At 43.7% G+C, this 20,566-nt stretch overlaps 1 protein-coding gene across 1 annotated transcript; it reads left to right on the forward strand.

Moving 5' to 3' along the window:
* The first annotated feature begins 1,886 nt into the window (after nt 1-1,886).
* On the forward strand, nt 1,887-20,426 carry ulk1b (unc-51 like autophagy activating kinase 1). The gene is made up of 27 exons (XM_037484702.2): nt 1,887-2,599; nt 3,521-3,613; nt 3,851-3,892; nt 5,726-5,758; nt 6,661-6,697; nt 7,908-8,081; nt 9,259-9,332; nt 9,513-9,614; nt 10,134-10,192; nt 10,638-10,720; nt 10,972-11,022; nt 11,361-11,452; nt 11,595-11,760; nt 11,952-12,006; nt 12,174-12,260; nt 12,593-12,736; nt 12,811-12,959; nt 13,563-13,789; nt 13,886-14,085; nt 14,222-14,343; nt 14,499-14,624; nt 15,114-15,298; nt 15,616-15,800; nt 16,406-16,524; nt 16,631-16,788; nt 17,179-17,314; nt 17,435-20,426. The coding sequence occupies exons 1-27, from the start codon at nt 2,510-2,512 to the stop codon at nt 17,488-17,490; spliced, it is 3,045 nt and encodes a 1,014-aa protein (XP_037340599.2). The 5' UTR covers nt 1,887-2,509; the 3' UTR covers nt 17,491-20,426.
* Nucleotides 20,427-20,566: the final 140 nt, after the last annotated feature.

Genomic DNA, 20,566 nt, shown 5'->3' on the forward strand with positions numbered 1-20,566 from the left:
ATGGTTTTTCCAGAGACTAATCTGTAAAAATGATACAATGGCCCTAAAGACTTCCTATCGGTGCTGACAGTTAAACGGGTGGTCACCGTGATCAATATGCTCTGTTTAGAAGTGCACTACCGCCCTCCTCTGGTACTGAAATATTCAACGCTTCCCCACCTCCAGGGCAGATTAACCGTCTCCTATTCATGTGGGGAAGGGTGAAACGTAAAGGGCAATTAACCTCTAAGAAACATTTTGCATTCATTGTAATATTTAAATATGAGCCCATTTATCATCTGGTCTTGACTGTGATAAGACTTTGTCTCAAGGACAAAACATGACAATTAAGCCTGCTGCATACGGCGGATATGCACACACTCATTCAAACAAATTGAAACTAATACACTTTATATTGGCTTCAGCCTCCTTGAGAGGCTGATTCAATTCAAAGGTTTGAGGCAGTGGGCTCAGCAACTTGATTTCTCCCACAGCAGAAATCGTCCTTCCTCCCGACCTCGCTTTCTTCGAGCACTAAAAGAGCGTCTGGAGAGTTGCCTGCTCAGAGGAATTGATACTTAATTAAATGGTCATTACGCAGCTTGCATATTATTCAACCATAAGACAGATCCACAATCATGTAGTGAGTATTGCCGTCTTTTGCCGGCATCTCAGATATGATCAAGCTAATTTGCACCAGTGAGCAATCCCCTTAATACTCAAACAGACAATTCTCTGTTCACCTGTTGGGAAACTCTGGAGATAAAACAACAGAGGGTCAGGTGAATTCTCAATGAGTTTGTCACAACAGTATTACTACGCAGTTATATACAGACATAGACGTGTATAAAATTGCTTCTTATCAGCTGTAATATATTACCTTTGTGAAAACATCTTATTTGGAGGTGAGCTGTTGTGCTTTCAGTCAACTGAGCCCCTTCTAACCTGCCCCTCCCTCCTCCGTTTGTCTGTGGGTGGCTTTGCATTCACTGTCATCGCCTTCCTTGCAGTTAACAGCAACACCCCCCCCCCCCCAGCATCAAATAAACCAACAAGTAAAAGGATGGGATGGTTTTGGCGGCTTGTTTTTTTTTCTGTTTTCTTCACCGTCTGTATGCAAATTATTATGAATTAGGATGAATATGCATGATTTAATTAATTAAAGTTTTCCATTTAAATTCAATGCGTGTGATACCGCTTGTTATAGCCTGTGATCAGCATGACATGACTGTTCTCATATTTGATGGGTGTTAACATTAATTTCCTTTCTGTTTGGTTACCATAGTTACATTATCACTGAGCCATCTGTGTAAGCCAGCTTCTTATTTTTTTTGTTTTTGAATAATTTTCTGACCCTAACCACTCCGCTCTGATGCCTTCAACTGCTTTTGTTTAATAATTGCAAGGAAATTATCAGTTGACACATCAGGTGATAAATAAAGGTAATTCTCAGCTGGTGATGAATCTTCCCCTGCGGAGCCCGTGATAATGAATGAATGATTATCATTTAATCCTCAACATGATCACAGTCATTTTCTCCTCCTAGTGGTTAGTTTACTAACATTGTAATTGTGAGGTTACCAATTCAAAGTTCTAAAAGCAGTCATAGCTTTTTGTTACGTTTTCCGGAAGAAATTCCACACACTGAAACCAATGTAGTTTTTATTATTAATAATCAGAAGCTTGTAAAACAAATTTTAGTTAAGTTAAGACATACATAACACAATTGTCGTTTGCTACTGAATTTCTCGAAGATATTATATATTTCATTTAATTTAATGCATTATTCAGACTGCATTGTGCCACGCTACTGTAATTCATAATAAATAAATCCCCCGGTTTTTAAATCCAAAGTAAATTCGTTAGGGAAGGTAAAAGTAACGTCAAACCGCTATCACGTCACCCGGGTGTGACGTAAACCTACAGCTGTAGCTCCGCTGCGCATGCGCACTGGCGCAGAGGCTGGACGCCGTCTGCTCTGTTGGGACCAGCGATTCTTCGGCTTTTAGGCGAGTCGACTGCGAATTTGCAAGATATAACCAACACCAATTACATTATTTCCCGGTCCTAGGACGTTGTTCGCTCGTTGTTCGCCACAGCCCGCGCGTGTTTTTTCCCCAGACGACAGAAGCGAGGAGCCTCTTGTATATAAACAAAACGCAGCCAGCTTCATTTTTTTAAGGTGGCACGTCGAAGAGCCGCCGCAGCAGCAACAACAACAACAACACAACTCATCCAATTCCCGTGCGTTAAGTTCGCTAACTTCGCCCCGTCCGCGATGGGAATGGCCGCAGAGCTTTGTTGGGAGTGACACTCCAAAACGCGTGCGTGTGAACATGAGAGAAGAGGCCGGTTTGTTGTCACGAAGGCAGCTGATGGCAAGTGAACGAGGGGCTGGACATCCCCGCCGCCGCCGCTGCTGCTGCTGCCCTCACCCCACGGAGGAGATCGCGACCCAGCAGGGTGATCCGATGCGCCCGGGCACCTGTTCGGCTCTCGAGTAGCACTGCAATCCGCCTTTCGACACGCCATGGAGACGGTGGGGAGATTTGAGTTCAGTCGGAAGGACCTGATAGGACATGGCGCATTTGCTGTCGTCTTCAAAGGCAGACACCGAGAGGTCAGTGTTACCTTGTCCGCTATTCATTTGACGTTCACGACACTAATACATACCTCTTTTTGCATTTGCTGTTTCAAAGATGATTTAGAAAATAAATGAAACCATGGTGATGTTAGCTTTTAATCGCATTTTATTGGCCAGCTGGTGTATTTGTTATTGTCATCGTACGGCCTTAAGAGGCCCGAGAGCACGAACAGGATGCTTATAAAAAAATAACACAGTTAATGGATAAAATGCTTATTTTGTAATCTATGTGACCTTTTCTTCATGCATGCATCGTCGCTTTATTTTCCGGCTGGTTCGGCAGATGCTGCGCGTACATTCTCCTGTTGAAATAGAAAGTAGAGCAGTAAACCTAAGAAAGGCCATTAATAAACAAGTTGAGACATGCCCTGAGTCAAAGAGTAGATCTCATAAAGGATTTGCAGTGAGTGTATATACATATGCTTGAACAGATGATGCACAGGGCCAATGTAGGCTTGTAGCATCAGTGATGTTTTATTTAAATGGCACATCAGTTTGTGCGATAGAAGAGGAGGGTGGTTTCTTAGAATCTACATTGCAATGTGTACACATTCAAATACGATGTAATATACTGACAAAGACTTAACGTTGCAAAAAGGAAGAATGTCAATAAAGAGTCACTGACTGGTCCAGAAAACGATCTCAACAACTACATTAGAGTCTCTGCAGGTTGACCATAACTGTGACCCCTTCAATATCCAAGTATTATACATTTGTGATTTTGATTGTGCAGAGACACATGTAACCACTTTGCTGTTTGCACCAATGACACTTGTACAGTAGTGCCAAGATGGTAAATCTTAATTAACTCACAACAATGCAATGCAACACGTACTACACACGCTGCGTTTATTTGTCCGCCCCAAAGAACATTGAGCATGCCATGTCTCCTCCTAGAAACACGACTGGGAGGTGGCGGTGAAGTGCATCAACAAGAAGAACTTGGCCAAATCCCAAACACTGTTGGGGAAAGAGATTAAAATACTCAAAGTAAGTCATAAGCTCTCAAAAGTATTCCAGTGCTGTAGAGAAGAAGTCTAGATCTGGAAAGGTGCCATATGTCAGAGTAAAAAGAGGTTATTATGCTGACAAGATCTTTGGGCATGAGGATGTGAAAGTAAATGTTATGTTTTCTGCAAACCTCACAGGGCCATAAGAGCATTGAACGAGTCCCTTTAAGTTAAAACATGCACAAGAAAATTGATTTTCATCATTTCCTCTCTGCAGGAGCTGAAGCATGAAAACATTGTTGCGTTACTGGACTTTCAGGTATGTACGCAACACTCGAGACTGGTATCTGGGTCATGTCAGGCTCAGGCTGATTTAACTGTGTCGATGCTTCTGTTTACATACATAATTATCACACCTCTCAACGTCCCAGTTTCTACCTCAGTCTGTGCTCACCAAACGCAGCAGATGGGTAGCAGGACGTGTCTGTTCCAGATGACCCACTTTGTTCTCATGCAGCCTAAATAGTGTTGTTTTTACCCACTTGTTAAATGAGGCTTTGCTGCATTTGTTCCATTGTTCCAGAAAAAAATAGAAAAAAAACTTCTTTCTGTTTGATCCTGGCATGTTTTCCGCTGCCCTCCCACGTACTACACATACTTCTCCCCTTTGTGAGCTCTTATTCCTCTCTGATGTGAACATTTGGTCAAAAAGTCAAAAGCTCTGTTGCCGCTGAGCTCCATTTTTCTGCTCACTACAGGAGAAAGTTTGCCACCTTTCCACGACACAAAGACACACTTTAAACTCAGCACGTGTGTCTTCGGTCTTCATGCTCCATTGATGACACGTTGCCATCTGGTTAAAGAACATCTAATGTTCCAATTAATCCTCTTTCACTGCGGTGTCTCTCATTGATTGACAAACAGGATCCTGCTCTCACTGTGCTCCCAGTTCTGGTGCATCTCTTGAGTTTTTTTTATCCTGTACCAAGTCTCATGACTTGAATGAGAAATCCTCAATAGACCCCAGCCCGGGTCTAAAATTACAAATGCTGGCGTAGATGCTGTGAGCAGGAAGTCCCACCTCCTAACGATCTAAATTACCAAACGTTGGACACCAGAGAAATGCATTTACTTTGCTTTCCATTTTAAGCCATTTGTTTGATGCAAATGGCTTAAAATGCATTTTTAGTGAATTCATGTTGTTCTAGAATAGATGATCCTAAAATAACAGACATTTACAGACCAAATCATTCATCGAGGGAGTAATTTGCACATCCGGCGGTAACGTAAGTAATCCTTATTTGCGGACCCTGAGCCATGTTTTATTTCGATATGCATTTTTCTTCATAGAGGAGCGTCTTACCCTCCAACGCGACACAAAACAATCCATCAGGACTAAAGTTTGGTGCCTCGGTACCATACCTCTGTCACAGGGGCAGCCGGTGGGAACCGGGCGGTTTTGTCTCTCTGCCTGGCTCGGCGGTTGCCATCCAGCTTCAATAAAGCTAACGACAACCAATCACCCAAAAGGCCTGACTCGGCTGAACTATAGAAAACAGCCCGGCCCCCGACTGGTAGAATCAACAAGCTACTGAGAGGAGGTCACAGCGAAAGTCCGCAGTCATCTGTTGCCATGTGATAAGAGTTTCTTTTTCTTTTTTTTTGTCAAGCCGGCCTCGCTGTGTTTTTCTTTTTCACAGCTCGTGCCTCAGACAGGCTCAGAGAGGCGGAGGAGGGATAATAGATGTCACAAGAGCTGTTAGATCTCTGAATCCCCCAAACATGAGGAAAAAACATCCGAATTGTTCGTAGCTTGTTAATGATTTTCTTCGGAGGGGTGGGGTGGGGGATGGGGGGACGGCTTGTTTTATATATATGTAGATTCTCCTTAAATCACTGCTTTAATTTGATCTCATTCCCCCCCCCCCCCCCCCCCTTACATCTTGTGTCTTTCTTTCTCAGCCCGACATTTTGACAACCCTTTTTAGGCAATATTATACTATTATACTCCCCCCCCCCCCCAAATCCGGTCCACCAGCTTAGTTTGCACCAACATAATGGCTGTGCAGCAGAAGTGCCACCTGTTCCTTTTCCCTTGTCTGTCACTGACATGTGTTTGTTTGCCCACCACTCTTATCTCTTGCTTCTTTAGGAAACTGCCAGCTCCGTGTACCTGGTAATGGAGGTAAGCACCCTGTGATGTTCGGCTTTGTTTGCTGAGCGCTGTATTGTGGCAGCGCTGACGGGGCCCGGGCTATAATTAGCTGTGTCCTCGGGCATCAACGGGGGCAAATGGCTTCTGGGTAACATCCACATGGTGCTAGATTTGTGTGAGATGTGGCGTGGTCCTGAGGGGGCATTTTGTTTGGGAATATTGTGTCTTCAACTTTACAGCTTTGCCTTCTGGACAACATAGTTGGCCATTTTAGAATTTTAGGGTGCATGCCAACTGCTATTTGTGTTGAGTTTCTTTCCAGCCTGGTTGTTATTGTGCATTGTACAGATACAATATTTGCCAGACAAGCAGAAGAGCTTGTCTTAGATAAAGTGACATTTATTGCCAGAGGCACCACATCTCAAAATGTGGTTTTCACATTCACCATGAATACTGAAGTATGCAATTTTATGAATGTTTATATTCTTGCCTCCTCTTTGGCTTCCAGGGTCTACACGAGCCCACATAAAGTAATAAAACACGATTAAACATCCCACTGTATCATAGAAAATTGATAAGACAAAGCTGTGTACATATATGTGTCTGTGTAATGTACAGACACACACACACACACACACACATATATATATATATATATATTATCTCTATGTCTTGGAAAAGGAAATGACAGAGCCACCTTTCACATCACACCATGTCCTTTCCTTGATTCATTCATATTGATAAGAGCGTGGCTATCAGAAAATCGTTGCTCTGATCTCATGGATTTCTAGTCCTTTGACATGCAGGCTGATATCAGAGACTCTTTAGCTGCGGCTCTTTTTTACCGGAGTGTCCTAATGATATTCCTTTTCATCTCTCCTTTCATTTCCTCCTCTCCCCTTGTCCGTTGCCGTCTCTCCTTCTAATCCCAGTACTGTAACGGCGGGGACCTCGCTGACTACTTACACAGTAAGTGTGACAAATGATCTACTAAAAGCTCCAGATGCCTCTCAGTGGAAGACAAACAACAATCAAACGGAGGTTGAAAAGACATCAGGAGGAGCCCCTGCTCGTCCAGCCTCTCGTTCTTTCTAAAGGGTCATGATCATAACACTAACAATTGGCATTTACATCACAAAATCAACTCAAAAAAGAAGTTACCAATATGCTTAGAATCCCAGAATCTTTATATTATATTTATGCAATATTTGTGTAGCAACTGCTGGTTGAGAATATTAGTAAAAGAGGGAGAATTTTTCAACTTTGTCAAATCGACCCAGATGTGCAAACAACTCAATGGAAAAACATCTGCCCCAAAGCTGCCATTCAGGTCACACCGCAGATTATTCATATTATCTGTTTGACTGCAGGAAGCTGCCTTTTTATCCCCTCGCCCTGATGATACAGATTAGGTGCTTCTGTATCAGCTGCTTAAATGAGACATTTTAACCCAGTGTAATAAAACCACATAGACGCATCCCTCCAGTATTCTACAAAGTACACAGCCTCTTTCTAATATGCTTTTGACTCATTACTACGATTACAAACCGGTCATTAAAATGAAGTCTCCAAATCTGCCAAGGTTTGCCACATCTCATGAATTGCGAAGCTCTTAATAGCCAGTGCACTCACCCCGTCTGAGGCGGGCCTTCATCTGTCAGGGTGGGCAGTAGGCAAAATGAGACACTTGCTGACTAATTATAGCTCTAGCTTCTAACTCTGTCTGCCAGGCCCCCGTAGTATAAACAGAGGACCCCGTTATTTAAGAAAGTGCTCGTTGATACACTAACCACTTTGGGCAATGGACAAAACTTTTTTTTCCAATGCCCGAGTCTACATATAAAGGAAAGGAGGTAGACCCAGAGAGGAGTTCAAAACGAGGGAGGGACTCTCACATAGAACCATATTGTGCCATCGTGAGATGAGGGAAATTATTGGAGGAAAGGAGGAGGCGGGGAGCAGGAGGTGGTAGTGGGGCGAGGCAAGAGAACACAGAGGAAAAGTACATCCTATTTTTAGTTTAAAAAAAATTACATTATGAGCTGACTGTTCTTCTCTGCCCTGAAATGTCTGCCGTTCCCCCAGCAGGTTTCCCACATCAGTAATTCATCCATAAAGCACGTTGCACACCTAGAATATCAGAGTTGGCTTGTATTCAATAAACCTTGTTTCTCCGCAGCCAAGGGCACGCTGAGTGAAGACACCATCCGGGTTTTCCTGCAGCAGATTGCCGGGGCCATGAGGGTCCTACAGGGCAAAGGCATAATCCACAGGGACCTCAAGCCCCAGAACATCCTGCTGTCCTACCCACCGGGACGCAAGTCACACTCCAACAACACCTGCATCAAGATCGGTAGGTCTGCTGGTGTGAGGGCCTGCGCAAATGCGTCGACCTAGTTGTTGGATTTAGCACCTTGAGATTTCTTTTTTTTAGATTAAAGGGATTTTAAAATGTGGGCAAACTTGGTCTAACCCAATAACACCTATTGATTAAAACAGGCAAACAAGTTTATTCAGATATAAAGATAAAACAAATTTAGACCAAATCCATTGGCTTTATCTCAGGATTTTCTCAGGAGCCGCCAAAGGAGCAAAACCAAAACTCATTGAGTCGCATGATTGGAAGCAACTGTGCTCTCATCCACCTCTTTGCAGGTAGCAACAGGACTCCATTATAATTGACTCCTTCCCAATGTATTGATTATTTATATTTATTTCCCTCCTCGTTGTTGGCAGTCTTCCTCTGATAAACCCTATGAACCCTGTTCACAGATACCCAATATGTATGTTCCCAGTCTGTTTTGAGTTTGACATGTTTGACCACAGACGAGTTTCACAACAAGGAAACGGTGCTTATGCAAAGTGTCCCAGCTCTGAGAGCGAGGGTGTGTGTTTTGGCTGTTTGGAAACTCGGCTAATCCTTAAGCCCATTAATTCTTGTTCCTCTGGAGGGACTCGATTGCCTTGTGGGAGTGAAGTCTGAGGCTCCCGGTCACTGCAGAACACCATTATCCTCACCGCTCTGGGAAAACTGGCACAGTCACACTAGCAAACAGTGTGTTTACACTCATTGTACCTTCATAGAATCAAGTACTGACACACGAGCACATCCGCTGGGCCAAAGGGATCACTGGAACATGCTGACTTTTTATAAAAGGATGTGTGTTATTTTTATATATCAATATGGGTAATACAATTGGCCACACAGGGCTTATTTTGAGAATAGTATTTAATATGTGCACTGTTCTCGACCTCCCTGGGGGGGGTGAGCCCCAGTGGGATATTTGAGCGTTGTCACGACACCAGTATTATTGTAAAGCTGGGGAGGATCTGCCTCTCAACAACAGTTGTATTGGTTTAAAAAATAGATACTGTTCAGTTGGAAACCTGTGGGAAACGAAAAATATACACTTTTGAGAGCCTTATGGATTTTTGTTCTGCAACCATCTTCAGTCTTTCTTCATCATTTCAATTTTTTTCCGATTTCATTAGTTTTTGTCCGAGCATTTTTTCACATTTTGTCTCCACAGCGGACTTTGGCTTTGCCAGGTACCTTCAGAGCAACATGATGGCGGCAACACTGTGCGGGTCCCCCATGTACATGGTGAGCGTGGTTCTGTTTACCAAACACAGTGTATCTGATACATTCTACAGCATGGGTAACACTAACTTATTTACTAATTAATGGTTCATTTATTTGTTAAACTATTAAAGAGTAAATAAGTTAGTGGAATAAGTTACTCCACCAAAGTGTCACAATCTCGCTGTATTTTCTCCTCTCTAGGCGCCTGAGGTCATTATGTCCCAAAGCTATGATGCCAAGGCAGACTTGTGGAGTATAGGAACCATAGTGTTTCAGTGCCTGATTGGAAAGGCCCCTTTTCAGGTAAACATATTACAATTCATGTTATTTTGTTTTGCATTATGACCTGCTTCCTCTATACCTACATTGTCATTTATGGATGAGCCATTGACCCCATGCGTCAATTAACAATTTACTGCTATCCCTGTTTTTTAAGACAGTCACAAGCATATGTGGAAAGAAAACCAAAAACTAAAACAAATAACATTTTTGAAGGACATTTGTATAATGGAATTAAAGCAGATATCTTTATTTGATCAAAAATAATTAAGAAGAGTTGCAAAACAAAGTCAGTGCAGTCTGTTTGTGGAAAGTATTCAAACAGGCCGTCTCTTCTCTGCAGACCATGTGGAACAAACCAAAACGTCTTTTGTAACTACTTTATCTCATCTGACCCAGAAGCATTTCTGAAACTATTAAGAGTAGCTTTAATCTTTGCTTTATTGACAGGCGTGTCAATAAAGTGTTGTATGACTTGTGTGTGTGTGTGTGTGTGTGTACAGATGTAAGACATCTGTTCAAACATCTCTCTGACCTTTTCAGGCTAGCAGTCCACAGGACCTGCGGCTGTTCTATGAAAAAAACAAGACTCTCAGCCCCAAGTAAGGACTTACAATGACAGCTTATTTATTATGAAGGCGATCAACCAACGAAAAACACAGTGAAGTTAACCGTTTTTTTTCATATTCTGGATCTTACTTATACGAAATTTAAAACTTTTCAGCATAATAGATCTCTGGCAATGTTAAAGAAACACACTTCTACATAAATGCTGCCAGCTGGGTTGTTTCAACAGCTGAACAGCAGTCGATTCACAACATTGTTACCGAAGACAATCCCCCAAAAAATCCCCAACATCCGGACCTAATGAACATCTATAAGGCTACGCGTTTTCACACAGAAACAGCAAAAACACACTCCCAGGCGCCTAATGAAACCACCACAAAAAATTGTATTAACTTAATCATCTCAAACGAGTAGAGACGGATCATTTGTTTAGTTTCAGTGCAGTTAAGATTGTTCCTGTGTCTGTGCACTTATTCGCAGCATCCCCAGAGAGACTTCTAGCCATTTGAGGCATCTGCTGTTGGGTCTGCTGCAGCGCAACCACAAGGACCGCATGGACTTTGGTCAGTGCCCACTGAGTACAGGAAAATGAATGAAGCGGTTGACCATAAAGTGTTGATGCTCGCCTACCCGGCGAGCTACGCAAATGTAGCATTTTGTAGGTGCTCGTCTCGCCCCCCCATTACCCGGGCAACAGATGTAACACGTATTCCTGTGCATTACCGTGACTTTGAACCGTACGCACAACACTGCGGACATGTCGCTCCGCTTCACCAACTCCTACTAATTCTGTTTCTCGGCCTGTCGTTGGCAGATGAGTTTTTTTGTCATCCTTTCCTGGAGGCTAGCTCATCCCTGAAAAAGGGTAAGTAAGAATACACAATACACTTATTAAGGCTGGCTTGGATAATTGTCAGCAGTATAATGTCTGGCACTTTCACACATTTTGCGATGGCACAAAGTGCAAAAAAGTGCATCTATTTAAAAAAATAATTAAATAAGTAACCTTCAAAATAACAACATCTCATTTAAATGGTAAAATCATTCCGTCGTAGGACTAGATGGGGAAGTACAGTGAGCTACCTCTTACCTTTTTTTGTCAGCAGAAGACCATTTTCCCTTTTCTCAGGGACTACTGTGTTTCACAAGCCACCTTGTGCGTATCCTTCACTTACCTAACAAGTGTGTTGCATTTTGTCGCAGTGACTCCTGCTGTGTCCATGACCTGCATCCCGAGCTCTGCATCGGCCAGCTCTTGTAGCAGCTCTTCCACTTCTCACCTCGCCTCTCCACCGGTTTGTGTTTATTACCTCTTTATTATTTTGTCTGCCCCCCCCACCTCAATTCCCCTGTGAAGCCAAGTAAACACCTATTCCTCCCACATTTGTGCTTCCTGTCTCTGTTTACCTAAGACTTTCTCTCTTCCCGTCCCTTCAGCAGTCTCTTGCCGAAGTTCAGCACTTGCGTGCCAAGGCTCTGGCCTCCCCCACCCAGGAGGCCACCGGCTTTCTGCTCAAGGACTCCTCCGGTGGGGCTGGCAGCAGCAAGAACTCCTCCTCCTGTGACACAGATGACTTTGTCATGGTGCCGGCTCACTTCACCAGTGAGAAAACATCTTTTTTTTTTCTACCTCAATACCAAATGCCACTGTGCATTCTTTGGCTTAGTGAAGTCATATTTCATTTTAATAGACCTGATTTTATGTGGAATATTGTGGAAAGCATTTTAGACGTTGCAGCTGTAGTTTAGATTTATTTTTTTCATGTCTCGTTTCTTTTCTTCCTGGTTTTCCAGCGGGCGAGCTGACATGTGAGAGTAAGGTGCTGCAGGACAGCCTGATGAACAGCGGGTAAGACGCAATGATTGGTTATTCATTTATTTTTTATATATAAGTAGTTGTGTAATGATGTTAGAGAACACAGCTGTCTTATCCGTTATTCAATTTACCGTATTGGTGAGAGCATGTTGTATTCCTTTCCAAAATGGCATCCTGATGACGTGTCTCTTTTTTATCAGCTCTCTTCTGGCTTCTGCCGGTCTGTGTGGCCCAGTCAAAACCCCCCCACAATCTCCTTCCTGCAGCGGGTCTCAAAGTCCTGTCAGGTAACGGCTCAGCTCAATATGATTGGTTGTGGCGATACAGGTGGTGCTGTGTAGCTCACAGAGCAAGACACTGAAAGATATACAGACGGTTACTGGTAGCAGAAGAAGAATTAGCAGCAGTTGCCAAATTAGCTGGTACGGAACATTATATTCCCTGATATCTGCCAAATTCATTACCTAATTCAATTAACTTCCATTCACTCACACAATGTAAGGCTTGGTGTACAGATTTGGCCGTACTAACTTAGTGTCTCTTTTTGAAATATGTGGAGTACTCGTTCATGTTTAAAGTGTAGTACTCATTCATTGCTCTTTCTACCTGTCGTTGCCAGGCCAGGTGAGTTCTCGGGAAGTAGCTGTGGTGGTAGCTATGGAAACCATGGTTTGTCATTGCCCATCCCAGTACCCACCCAGGTCCAGAACTACCAGCGCATGGAGCAGTACATGCACAGTACCAAACTGGATGGCTCACCCCGGTCGGTACCAATGTTACTAATTTGGAAGCATTACTTGCATTACTTAAGCTGACTCGTGAACGTTGTGTCACTAGGTCGTCCGCACCTGTGCGTCGCTGCAGCAGCGGAAGCTCGTTGGGCTTCGCTCGGGCCGGTCCTTCGCCACCCTACGGGCAGGGGGCTGTCCACCCCAATCGCAGACTCTCCCTCGGAGGCGCCAGACCTTTCCAGCCCTCCCCACAAGGTATCGGAGAGGCTTTCGCCTCACACTGAAAACCACATCCTCCAGTGCACGTCACAGCTTCCTCTCTCTGTCCGCACACATGACATCACATGTAATGTAGCTGACGCTTGAGATCAATTCCAGGCTTCAAGGCAGGGCGCCCGTTTGATATAAGGCGAGGAGAAACACAGGTATAATAAAGTAATTAGGTGCAGTACTAGAAAGTCACTCGGCTCACTTGGTTGTATGTGAGCTTGCTCCGGAAACATAGAAAGTAGAAGTGCACATAGAAAAGGGAACTTCTTTTGTGGTCTACCATTTGGCAATGTTTCTCTGAGTCAAACAGTAGTACTTTTTGAAAGCCGTTGGTTGAGACCATGAACCAACCTCCCACGTACACAGACACTCTCTTTCACACCCCCGGTTGCTCGTCTGTGCCTCATGCCGGCACATTCTCTTAGCCGTCCGGTGGTCCTCCAGCACGGCGGCGTGGGAGTTAAAGCAGGACCTGTCCGTCTCTGCAGTTTGTCTGGGTTTCTTGTCCTCGTTGTCTCGTCTGACATCTAATTTTGCGTTCCCACCTGCTGTCTAAAAGCGGAAACATTCCGACCTCTGTCCCTGCAGCTCCTCACCCACAGGCGTCGGGACTCGGCACACGTCTCCACAGCGCCCCCTGCTTGTTGGAGTGCACCAGTGCTGCCGCCAAACAAAAGATCAGGAAGCAGCACTCTGACCCGGTGGTGGCTCCCTCGGCAGGCCTCAAGACTCTCCGCCCGCTGCACTCGTCCCCCAGACTCAGTGAGCTCATGCAGCGTAGCCCCCTCCCCACAATCCTCGGTTCCCCTTCCAGGGTGAGTGAGCACTTTGTGTGCGTCAGAGAGTGGGAAAACGTGCGCGCGGGCTTAAATCTCGAGGAGACGAGTGCCAACAAACGTCTCTCTCCACAGGCCATCCCTCCATTTGAATTCCCCAAGCCTCCCAGCTCCCCAAACCTCGTGACCTTCCTGACACAACAGGGTTTGGTCATCGGCTCGCCTTGCAGCAGGACTGCTCCACCAGAGCCCAGAGACGTGGGGCAGCAAGCGCTCACGCAGGTTATCCAGCCGGCCCACTGCGTCCACAGACGGAGCGATGACGCCTTCGGAAGGTTGGTGCAGAGACTGGAGCTCCTTCAGTCTAAAACACTTTGTTTTGGATTTAAGGAAATCGGCAGTAAAGAAAAGAGATGTGCGCCTAATTCCTATCACTCTATTTCCCTTTTTCTGTCCGTCCCTCTGGAGCAGGTCTCAGAGTGCAGGTCGTCTGTCTGACATGCTGCTGATGGCTGCCTTTGGACCAGGTGGACCCGTCGGGGACCGAGGAAGCGCAGAGAATTTGACCTCTGAGAAAACCATAGACATACTGGGTAGGAACTCTTGGCGATTTGCCTCAATCGTTTTAATTATGTAATTTACAGGAGAGCTTTTCCTTAATACATTTTAGAGGTTCTTAGCATTTGTTGAATTGGTCGATGATATATCCATTTCCGACCTTCTCTCATCGCTCGTTTCTTGTCTGTAGTGCCGCCGGGCGGTGGGGGAGGTCTAGCACCTGGCTCCATCAGCCCCACTCGGGTGGTTTTCACTGTGGGATCTCCTCCCAGTGCCAGCATCCCACCTCATACCTCCAGACAGAGGAAATACTCAGGTAGCTCATGCACATTCTAACACAGCTAAACGCAGGTCAATTGTCTCTGCATCCCATCTGCAGCTAGCTCGGATCATATTCCACCTACGCAGCAGCATTAGTGTTATGCTCTGTTTGTTGCACAACAGCACTGGGAAGATATTACTTTCATTTTCCATAATGTGGAAACTAAATTAAATATCATGGAGGCTTTATGGAAGAGTGATTTTATTTTATTTTTCATTAAACCCAACTATGGGGAGATATAGCTATATTTAGGGGGTAATAACCCAAATTCAATTGTTTCCATACAGGCAATTTTCAAATTGGTTATTTGAGTTTAGAGCAATTAAGAGAAGAGATGAATGAATTTAGCTGCAGGGTAACTGGAACAAATCTCCACTCAATACAGCGGTCATCAGCTGTGAAAGCAACAAAGCCTGACTTTTTGACATTTGACATTCTCTTTCTTATTTTTGCCATTTCTTTTTGACTTCCTGATTCCTGCAGGCTCGTTCACTTCGGTCAGCCCCGCAGGTTCCTTCACAAGCCGCTATCCCCACACATGCACCTATCTGGATGGCTTTGAGGCTCCTTCCAGCCCCCGCTACGGTTTCACTGATCCCATCATGGCTAACATGGGCGGTCCTGTTACCTTTGAGGTGCCCGAGCTGCCCGAAGAGACGCTGATGGAGGTGAGAAGTAGTGTTTTCCCCTTCTTCATCCTGCGTATATATGCAGCAATGACTTCATTGCTGTTCACATCAATCAGAGGTTCATTCCCACAAAACCTTGATATGAAACACCTAGGAGCATAATGTAGTTGATCAAGTCATCGTGGTAATTTAGCCTAATTTAGAATAACACAACGCATTGATTGACCCACCTCTTGTTAATTCTTTTCTTTCACCATTGCAGACTTAATTGTAAATTACAGTCTGTCACCTTCTGTTTTAATGCTATGTCACAGAACAATAACAATCTCTTTCATCCTGTCTCTGTGGGAGAGCAGCAGGAACATACGGACACTGTGCAAAGCCTGCGCTTCACGTTGGATTTCGCCCGCTGTCTGATGGAGGTCGCCGGAGCCTGTGGGGTCGTGGTGTTGGGGGAGCAGGAAGACGTCTCTCATCCGTGCCTCCTTCAGCAGCAGAGCGTGGTAGCAGATCAGATAAGCTCACTGAGCCGAGAGTGGAGGTAAGGCCGTATCAATCACGTCTTTGTAGACTGCTATCATACCGTTGATGCAATTTGGGTAGAAAATGAGTTCAGTGAAGATCTCCTGCAAGGGGGAAACATTTCAAAAATAACCTTGTGGACCTTGTTGATTACATTCTTTTGTATTGGGAAAACTATTTGCGAAGTGAGTTTTTTTCCACTTAACTGCTGTCAGATTTGTGGAAGCTGCTCATAGGTATTGACCCTAATTGTATAAAACACGATTTGTATGGTTGAATCCATTTTTTCTTCTCAAGACAGGCTGATATAATAATGATAGTCAGGGAGAAGGGGAGGACGTGTCGGGCATTCTAACATTTGGGAAAACACACTGTGTATGAGTTTGATAATGGGGAAGCTGTAACAGAATGTGAATGTGAACGACCAGCGGTTGCATTTACGTTCCATAATGTTCTGTTATATGAGTCATAATTGCCCACACACCCTCTCCAACATATTGATCGAAGAGATATTTTGCAAACTTTCACAATCAAACGCCACCATTGTATTGCTTGTGGTCTCATTTGTCAATCTATATTTGAGTTTTAAGTAGTGTGTGCGTGTGTGTGTGTGTGTGTCCTCAGTCATGCAGAGCAGCTGGTCCTCTACCTTAAGACGGCAGAACTCTTGTCCACTGCCTTACACACAGCCATGGAGCGAGTAAAACAGGGCAAACTCTACCCATCCTCGACAGTCAAACTAAGTAGGAGCCACTTGTCTTTTTAACGAGGATGGTCTCGTTAAGGCCTGTATTGCTGATGTGTGTCCTGGCATCTTATTACTATGCATGCATTCATGTCCATATGCAGTAGTGAGGAGGCTGAACGAGCTGTACAAGTCCAGTGTGGCCTCCTGTCGCTCGCTCAGCACCCGTCTGGAGCGCTTCTTTTCCAGGAAGCACCGTTTAATGGACCAAATCACCTCCATCACAGCTGAGCGGCTGCTGTTTAGCCACACTGTGCAGATGGTAAGCCAGGGGGGGAATTAGAAATGTGTTAGGATCACTGAGGGGGGGGGGGGGGGGGGGGGGGGGGGGGGTTATTGACCAGAAAGTCGAAGCGTAATTGTTCAGATCATTTATTTGCCACCATGTATGGCAACACTTACTGTAATACTTTAGGCTCTAAACACTTGCTATCAAATTGTTGCTTAATGTACTTTGCAGTATTGTAAGGCCACTGGAGTAAATTGAAGCTAATCCAAGTATTTCTATAAATTGATATCACGTTTGTATTTGTATAATTGCTCAGTACCACACAGAGCAGGCAAAACAAAAGCGAATTGACAATGTCTGCATTTTAATCAAGACTCAAATGAAACATTTTCAACACATTTTCGACTCCTGGTGTCCTCTCAGGTTCAGACGGCTGCGCTGGACGAGATGTTCCACCAGGGTGAAGCGTCCGTCCTGCGCTACCACAAAGCTCTCCTGCTGATGGAGGGCCTGTCTCTGCTGCTCACTGAACAGGACGACATCCTCAGCGTTAGCAAATGTAAGTGTGAGAGGAAGGGAAGGGAAGTCTCCACTCAGCGCGACGTTCCTGCAGATTAAGGAACTAACTCGGTATGTTCCATCTCACTAAAGCACTGTCTTGTCTTATCCCTGCATGCAGGTAAGGAGTGCATTGAACGCCGCCTCACAGCTCTGCAGTCGGGACTCTGCGTTTGACAGTCCCACGCTGCTTCTTGAGCGTGGCCAATATGCCAGTCCTTTGCACCCTGCACATTACCAACAAACCAAATCTGCACACACACACACACATCTCATGGTTTTAACTTAGAAATCATTTTTTGTTCTAAAGAGAAAGCAGAAGGCTGGCCGTTTTTCACTTATTCATCAGGGCCTGTGCTCTTTAAATTGTTCACCATTCCACCATCAATTCAGTTCTGGGCGGCAACAATGACTTTTCCCAGCACTAAATCCATGCCGGTGTTGGACATGTAGCACCTAAGAATATCTGCTGAAAAGTGTATATTTGGCCAAGAAGAAGATTCCTCTCATCAGGCGCTACACCTGTAGGATTGATTATTGCCAAGTAGTCACATACCTTCATACAAGAACACTAAACATTAACAGATAGCGTCAGATGGACACACACCCATTCTACAACTTTGCGGTAGGCAAATATATTTACAAAATGTGATCTTTTACCAAGATCATAAGCTGGAGGGATTTGCGTATACTATACATAAAGAGAAGGGCGTGTACTGATGACGGGCGGCAATGTCCAAGTATCAATTTCATCAAATGTGTGTTTGTCTTAAACCCATTGTTTGCTTTTCTGGGTTACTTTATTTCTTGTATGTATCTAATTGTTACTTGCTTGCTGAGAAGAACTTTAGATAACAATGCAACAGCTTGTTTGGAAGCGCATATTAGCACTATTACTAAACTGTTGCCAAATTGTGTTTTCTTCTAAATAACTGTGTGTAACCGTGCCGGTTTGGATTGGAGTCACTATGCGGATTCTAAATTTAGGCTTAATATTAAGGACCACGTTCCATCGTTGAAACCATAGTGCAAGATTTTAAATGGCTTCTGGTGTTAAAGCAACAGAGAGCACACAATCACTAGCCCACTGCTTAATGCTAAATAAAGCTTTTAATTCAGCAGGCTGGTCTTTTAGCCGCCCCGGTTGGAAACATGCTAAATGTGCTGCAATAACCTGGGGTGCATTCTTCAGTCATACAGAAGCTCGGGTGCTGGAGTTGCTGGTAATGCCTTCACATGATTCCATATTCTGTCTGATCATATGTTAATTAATCAATCATATTAGACCTGAGCAAGTTCAATCAAATTTGAATGTAGGGCTGACGGAAGAGAGACGACGTTAGTACCGCCCCATTGTTACTAAAATCGAGGGTTTGTCCCGTGATTAACGTCTTAACGTTTTTGCACTGTTGAAGTACTGTATGAGGAGATCTCGTGTGGAACGTGTTAAACGGGTCCAGTTTTTCTATTTACCTGTAGACATATGTGCCCATTTAGGAATTTCAATTCCATGCATTTGTTGCAGTTCATTTGGATTATAGTTGCTGTCAAAAGGCAATGTGTGTTAGACGTGAGAATGCTGACAAAGAAATGGTATAAGCTATAGAGAGATTTCTTTTGAGGGTAAAAGGAAAATAAAAATTGCTTTACACTGAAAAATGATTCGCGTTCACTGCCCTGTACGGTGTCAGAGTTAGTGGGTTGCAATTATTTGTTTTGAAAAGTGACCGCTCGATTTGCAGTGATAGTTAAAAATGTGTATTTTACCTAATATATTTCTGTATTGTTTATCTTAACTGCATACCTTCAACTCCCCTAAATTTGGGCGGTTGGGAAGAGTAAACTTCTACTTTGGCCGCTGTCCAAGAGAAGGGTGTAAACATGCATCAATGCATGCATGCATGTGTGAAGTGATGTGGTTCTATGTATTCTTGGATAGTGGGGGTTGTTACGTACAGAACTAACGGCATTGCTCTGCAACTAGATGTGAATGATTGGATTAAGACTCCAGTTGGTTGTGTGTATGAAGTTTGATAAATTTCCACTAAAGATTTGATCCAAAGCTTTCTTTTCCCTAAGCTGTATTTTCTTCTGCCTTTTTTAAAGTTAGAAGAAGCTAACATGGTGACTTTGTATGCTTCTAAGTGCATCTTTTTGGAAGACGTTGTTTGATGTACAGTGAGGGCTGAAGATAGTTTAAGAGGATATTTTTGAAGCCACTATAGTAGCACTGTCAGCAGAACAGAATAGATGAAATAATATGATATAACCATATATTATATTTTATTTGCCTTTTGTCTTCTCTCCGATATTTCTTTTAGACATTTTCTTCGGTATAGCTCTACCAAAAACATTGCGCATGTGTACAATATCTGTTGGAGTGTGCATTCCTAATATCAACTCATCCGCTGCCTCTCTATCTCTCCCACATGCTTTTCTGTCCTGTCAGTAGTGGCGGTGTTTCAAAAAATACAGATAGATAGATAGATGTTACCTCTTTATAAAGCTGATGCATGTCTCACCTTTTAATGTTCCATTCAACCTTTGCTGTCTGCTATTGGAATGCTAAGTATCTATGGACGGAGTCAAAAGATCATTTGTGTAGCTTTTGCCATGATATTATAAAAGAACAGGGTGGTGTATTAAGTGCAGAGTCATGCCCTTTTCCAACAATGTGTCTTTGGGCAAAATACTTTTTCCCAACCAGAGTTAGGACTACTGTTCAAAGTATCATGCAAAGATAAAATGTAATCTGTGAACTCCAATAATACATTGGTCATTTATTTGGATTATTCTTTTGTATGTTGGCTTAGAGCATACCTGAATGTTTTCATTTTTTTTCTTCACTTTACTCAGTCTGGACCGAAATATAAATATTGTAAATTAAGTTATTGCTGTACATTACGTGATGCCGCAGTAATGGAGAGAATGGCACCACGCCACCTATACATTTCCAAAGAATAGGCCTTCTTCTGATCTTCCATATTGTCTCTTTCTGTTGCAAACGCATTTTAATGTTGTCATATCTATGACAGACACTCTCTGTGTCCCTGTGTTCAATGTAACCTTCACCATTTGAGAGTTGCAACATGAATAAAGTGAAAGGAAGGTCATTTTGTTTGTCTTAAGATGAAGTGAGTTTCTTTCTTGACAGTGTTTATTTTATTACTTTTTTTTAAACTGCTGAATTGATTTTCATACACTCATACCGTAATAACATTTCTAATCTAACCAGTTGCGCCAATCAAACGCC

Source organism: Pungitius pungitius, chromosome 18 (genome assembly GCF_949316345.1).
Source record: "Pungitius pungitius chromosome 18, fPunPun2.1, whole genome shotgun sequence".
NCBI lineage: Eukaryota > Metazoa > Chordata > Actinopteri > Perciformes > Gasterosteidae > Pungitius > Pungitius pungitius.